Source organism: Salvelinus namaycush, chromosome 24, assembly GCF_016432855.1.
Source record: "Salvelinus namaycush isolate Seneca chromosome 24, SaNama_1.0, whole genome shotgun sequence".
Classification (NCBI taxonomy): domain Eukaryota; kingdom Metazoa; phylum Chordata; class Actinopteri; order Salmoniformes; family Salmonidae; genus Salvelinus; species Salvelinus namaycush.
In genome coordinates this window covers 7,434,069-7,440,029 of record NC_052330.1, presented here as the reverse complement: position 1 = coordinate 7,440,029, position 5,961 = coordinate 7,434,069, and the positions used below count along the sequence as shown (strand labels likewise).

General features: G+C 39.2%; 1 protein-coding gene and 1 pseudogene across 1 annotated transcript; one reads left to right on the top strand and one right to left on the bottom strand.

Annotated features, from left to right (window-relative positions):
- Nucleotides 1–1,960: 1,960 nt before the first annotated feature.
- On the bottom strand, nt 1,961–2,612 carry smim8 (small integral membrane protein 8). The gene is made up of 2 exons (XM_038962773.1): nt 2,347–2,612; nt 1,961–2,232 (listed from the first exon to the last, which is right to left on the bottom strand). The coding sequence occupies exons 1-2, from the start codon at nt 2,464–2,466 to the stop codon at nt 2,074–2,076; spliced, it is 279 nt and encodes a 92-aa protein (XP_038818701.1). The 5' UTR covers nt 2,467–2,612; the 3' UTR covers nt 1,961–2,073.
- Nucleotides 2,613–4,103: 1,491 nt separating this feature from the next.
- Nucleotides 4,104–4,925, top strand: LOC120019264 (annotated as a pseudogene).
- Nucleotides 4,926–5,961: the final 1,036 nt, after the last annotated feature.

Genomic DNA, 5,961 nt, shown 5'->3' with positions numbered 1-5,961 from the left:
TTTACAAAGTTATTATGTTGCTAACAAATTCTCAAGCTCGATTCTTACCTTTTGCATGGCGGCGGCTCATTGTATGCTTCTCTCAGTCCTATCCAAATGAAGGCTTTATGATTATTTTTTTGCCAAACAATTTATAAACGATCCACTCATATTTCCCAAATAAAACCATGTCAAACATAGCATTCTATTTTAGTTACGGTTTTTAAAGAGAATTGGGATCTAGTCCACTTGTTTCCGCCATGTTGCATCCATTGAGAAGGGGATCATGCGGTTGAGCAACCCATTGAGTGGATGCTGCGAGCCCTAATTTATAACTTCAAAATTGGAGGGCGGGGAAAGATAACAGGAGAATGTGACATACAGTTGAAGTCGGAAGTTTACATACACCTTAGCCAAATACATTTAAACTCAGTTTTTCACAATTTCTGACATTTATCCGAGTAAAAATTCCCTGTCTTAGGTCAGTTAGGATCACCACTTTATTTTATGAATGTGACCTGTCAGAATAATAGTAGAGAATGATTTATTTCAGCTTATATTTCTTTCATCACATTCCCATTGGGTCAGACGTTTACATACACTCAATTAGTATTTGGTAGCATTGCCTTTAAATTGTTTAACTTGGGTCAAACATTTTGGGTAGCCTTCCACAAGCTTCCCACAATAAGCTGGGTGAATTTTGGCCCATTCTTCCTGACAGAGCTGTTGTAACTGAGTCAGGTTTGTAGGCCTCCTTGCTCGCACACGCTTTTTCATTTCTGCCCACAAATTTTCTATAGGCTTGAGGTCAGGGCTTTGTGATGGCCACTCCATTACCTTGACTTTGTTGTCCTTAAGCCATTTTGCCACAACTTTGGAGGTATGCTTGAGGTCATTGTCCATTTGGAAGAACCATTTGCGACCAAGCTTTAACTTCCTGACTGATGTCTTGAGATGTTGCTTCAATATATCCACATAATTTTCCTCCCACATAATGCCATCTATTTTGTGAAGTGCACCAGTTCCTCCTGCAGCAAAGCACCCCCACAACATGATGCTGCCACCCCCGTGCTTCACGGTTGGGATGGTGTTCTTTGGCTTGCAAGCCTCCCCCTTTTCCCACCAAACATTACAATGGTCATTATGGCCAAACAGTTCTATTTTGTGTTTGAACAGACCAAAGGACATTTCTCCAAAAAGTACGATCTTTGTCCCCATGTGCAGTTACAAACCGTAGTTTTTACCTTACCTCACGCCTCTTCGGTAGCAGCTTTAATACACTTCTCCTTCTCATTTTGAAACTCGGTCATGTAATACTGGTGTATGTTTTCTCTTTTTTCTACAATTCAATGTGATAGTCGCTTAAACATCTGTTACAGACTGCCATCATTGATAAGTAGTATCATTGGAGGGAATCTAATAAAGGAGGTTTGGACATACCAATGAGGTTTGAGTGAGTACTCAACTGCTTCAGCTTTATCAGTGTTGCCATACAAAGCTGTGAGTACGGCTTGTGGGCTCTCGCTTTCTTGCAGTTTGTCTTTCACCTCTAGACACACAGGAAGGATTCTGTGAAGCTTCTATTCCCACGTTGGGTTTCCCTTGCTCTTTGACTCTGTCCATTTTAGCTTGTACACTGGACCTCACCTCACAAAGTACATCATTATTTAAGTATTATCTCCCAACCCATAGGGTGGGATATCTTGCTCTATTTAAAACTAGCTACAGAGATCTGTTTAATGTACTTAAAATGCTGCCTTGTAGAAGAAAAAAAAAACTATAAGAACATGTGACTTCAAATGCATGTATCTGAAAAAGGAAAAACTCATTGTGATGCATCCTATTGTGCTGTTTTAACGCTGGTCAGCTCTTTCTTGACGTGGAATCATCTATAGGCTTTTTATGGGTTTACCTTACTGTATTTATTCTCTAAAGTAAATTGTTGTTTCAATAGTTTAATAAATGAATCCAACAGCTATTGTCTAATTTTAACAATATTTAATAACCATAATCATTTTATACACAGATCCAGTGCTTTCAGGCCATGCCATTTCCCCACAATAATGTTCAGGATATATTGCATATCTGGTGTGATCAGTCCCATTTCGAGGTTTTCCTCCTCATGTTCTTCTCCCCTTCACTGTCAATAGCTTCATACAGCTGCTGGTCGTTATCTTTGGTGGCGTGAAGGTAGCCCAGGTAGCCCACACACAATGTGATAGTTATAAGTCCAAAGGCCATCACAGGCTTGTTCTGTAAAACAAATAAACCACAAATGTAATGACATGTGAACAACAGACGATACTGATAACAAACTCCTATGTACCTAATAAAATTGTAGCCGAGGAGTTCGTCAGTAGGCCTTACTGGTCTAATGAAGAGCTCAGGGTTAACAGCTCGGAAAAGTGTGGTGGTCTTCGCTCCTCTCAGGCCAGGAATCCTGAAATTCCCTTCTTTCGGAGCATCCTTATCGCTACCAGATGCCATTGTACAAGTATGTTGAGTCTTTTTCGTGCAACCCTATTGTATGAAAGAGTGCAAAGCGTTTGAGGAAACGTTATTGATGATGGAAAACATTCCAAACAATGAAAAGCGCATGCACAAAACGTCCATTTGTTTTGAAAGTCATAACAGTCAACGAATGCAACAAGAAATGTCTGTATTATACAATTATACAGCGCCACCGCGTGGATGGAGTACACTGCTACGGAACAGCCTTTGGTTTGGCATTTAGCTTTACAGTGGCCTATACCAAAGACTCAGCATAAACAATTGTACGTTATTTCCGTGTATTCAGAAAAAGTGTAATAGCTATTTAGCCTTACACAGGGAGACAGGTGAAGACCCATTATTAACAGTCAAGTCACAGGACACCTGGAATGACAATTAAATAATGACCAGTAGCCACATAGAAGTCAGCACTTGAAAGGGACATTCAAATAACAATTTAACTTAGATACAATTCTGTAGGACTTTTTTATTATTTCAGCAATGCAATTTGAACTCATTGACTGATATTTCCTACCACTGATGTTCAGAAAATAGACATAGTGTTCAATTTAGGATGATTTTTATTTACCTTTGTCACATTGCTCAACATACCTTCAGAAACAGTCTTTAATGTTAAACCTACAATCTAATAAAGATAATGATAGGTCATATATGCTAAAAGAAAAATACACATACAGGGTACATTTAATTAACTATGCTAAGGATTTTTATAGTGCCGCTCGTCCGCAATAGAATATCCAAATAAGCCCTCTGCGTACCAAATAGGTGTGGCCTCTTCGACAGGTGTGTTTAATGTGGAAATCGACTGCAGTAGCAAGCATCAGAAAAAACTGCAATAGCCGGTTTCTAGTCGGTGAGTTAATTTTCTTTCAATATTGTATTTGTCTGAACATAATAGTGATCCTAAGATGGCTAAACCTATCTAATCTATGCTACTGGAAAATGCACACCATCACAGATCAAGTTGAGTACTTGAAATTAATCAATGGCAATTTGTTCACTGGAGAGTAATAGTAAAGATATAAGCTTTCGGTTTTTGTAAAAGGGTAATTCATTTATACATGATGCTACTGTACTGCTACCCAGGAAATACAGAGCCAGTAGAAGTTCTCATTGTAAAAAGTGCAACAAGCATATTAAAGAGGAACATATTCATTCCTACACAGATATTATCAACTTGATATTTGCCCTTTCCATTTATTTGGTTACACTTTACATAACATTGTCATTATTACACCGTAATATGTGTAAGTAGCCTACAGTGTTAAGTATATATAATACTTGTTTCTATTTACAGTGGAGAGAATAATGGTGAATATAGAAATGTAGCCACGAAGCAACAAAAAACCTACAGTAGAACTCTATTATGTCCTATGTATGATTGTAATCGATTTCTATTGTTAGACGATGGCTTCATAACAGGCAGAACTTAGTATTGGCCTTGTATCTACAGGGTTTTGTCCCAAATGGCAGCATATTCCCTAGTACATAGTGCACCACTTTTGAACAGCCTGGTCAAAAGTAGTGCACTATGTAGGGAATGTGGTTCCATTTGGGACGTAACCTGCTTTCTACAGTTTCTCGATCCTCCACAGGCTCATGTAATTAGAGAGATGTCAAACTGGGGGTTTCTGGAAAACATCCTGAGTGGGGTGAACAAATACCCCACAGTCATCGGGTGCATCTGGCTCTCCATCGTCTTCAGTATCCTTGTGTACGTGGCGGCTGCTGAGCATGTCTGGAAGGACGAGAACAAGGGCTGTCTGCAACATCCAGCAGCCTAGCTGTGAGAACATGTGCTTCAACCATTTCTTCCCCATCTCCGCATGTGGGCCCTCCAGCTCATCATGGTGTCCACTCCCTCCCTGTTGGTGGCTCTACACGTGGCCTACCGCGAGAACAGGGAGAGGAGGCATGGGAAGAAGCTCTATGAGGACAAAGGCAGGATTGACCGAGGCCTGCTCTGCACCTATGTCATCAGCCTCGTCTTCAAGACTACCTTCGAGGTGGGCTCCCTTCTTGCCTTCTACTTCCTCAACAGTGGCTTTGACGTTCCCAGACTGCTTCGCTGCAGCCTGGACTCTTGCCCAAACACCGTCGACTACTACACCGCCAAAGCCACTGAGATCTTTCTTTACATCATGGGCTGTACATCCATATTGTGCATTGTGCTGAATGTCTCAGAAATGGTGTACATTCTATCGAAACAGTGCTGGAAGTGTTTCAGCAAGCACTACATCCCTATTGAAGAGAGGGCTAGTCGGCATTGTCCCCATCAGCAACAGTACCTCAGCCCACACTTAACAAAGATACGATGGGCTCACAAGATCCAGCAACAAAGGACAACCAACCCATCCCCTCTTGAAAGACCCACTATGCAGAAATTGCACCTCCATTTCCTGGTTGCTAAAACTCTAATAGTTTGCCTAATTTAAGTGTGACAAAACAAGTGAGTATAGTGTAGAGAATCACTGTACCATCTAAACCACTATATTTTACATAACCAAAGATATTGTATTTTCAGCTGTTGGAAGCTGGTGTACAAAACCAAAAGTAAAATATAATAGAAATAGCACTTGTTAGACATTTAAAAGTTACATATTGCAGCTTTTTAAATTACATTCTAATTTATTAAGTGTGCTCAGGAATTCATTGAACTTTAATGATTTCAGAAACTGAAGTTATTCACCTTAAACGTATACTGTTACTTTTACTATTAGGGTTGTATTGATGGCATTTATGTCTCAACTCTGTGTGATACACGTAACTAGTATAATTTATTTGCTAATCACCTTTGGTATTATGTTTATGGTGAAATCTCAAATTCAACCTTTATGCTTCCACTTTCAGTGTTGATGGACTGCACTCATACATAGACCATGCCTTTTTCCTTACTGACATCACAGCATTCATTTTGTGTTCATGTCATGTCTCTAGTGGAGGCCATTTACGTAAATATGACTGTCAGTGTAATTCTAATCTATAAATTGGTAGATTCATTCCATTGCTTTCATCTTTCATGGGATATAGTGCCTGTGCTAGCTTTTATGACAAACAACCTTGATTGGTAGAAATATCTATATTGTTGAATTTTAGGTAATGCAGTACTCTGCTGATCTTTCATGATTAATGATGAATAGACCCCCATAAAACTTGCATAAAAAAATGGTATGCTGTTTAGTGTGTGATATCACAAGTCTATTGTTAGATTACATTCCTCTTTTACACCAAACACTTTTTACTGACTCTTTGCTGATTATAAGAGCTCCAGCACTCTTCCTTGTGCAATGCATCTCTTGTACTTGAGTGGTTTTGTGTGTGTCTGGGCCATAATACAAAGTAATGTTTTTAATAGATCATTCTACCAATTTCCTTGAAATTTTTTTTCCTGTGGGGGAATGTCTTCTAATCCCCTATAATTAAAACAAAATTACATATGACCATTTGATAAAAATAAACACCAGTGAGAAA

Coding starts and splice junctions, on each gene's coding strand:
- smim8 (XM_038962773.1), bottom strand. CDS start 2,466: ATGGCATCTGGTAGCGATAAGGATGCTCCGAAAGAAGGGAATTTCAGG. Junction 2,233..2,346: donor CTGAGCTCTTCATTAGACCA/GTAAGGCCTACT, acceptor TTTGTTTTACAG/AACAAGCCTGTGATGGCCTT.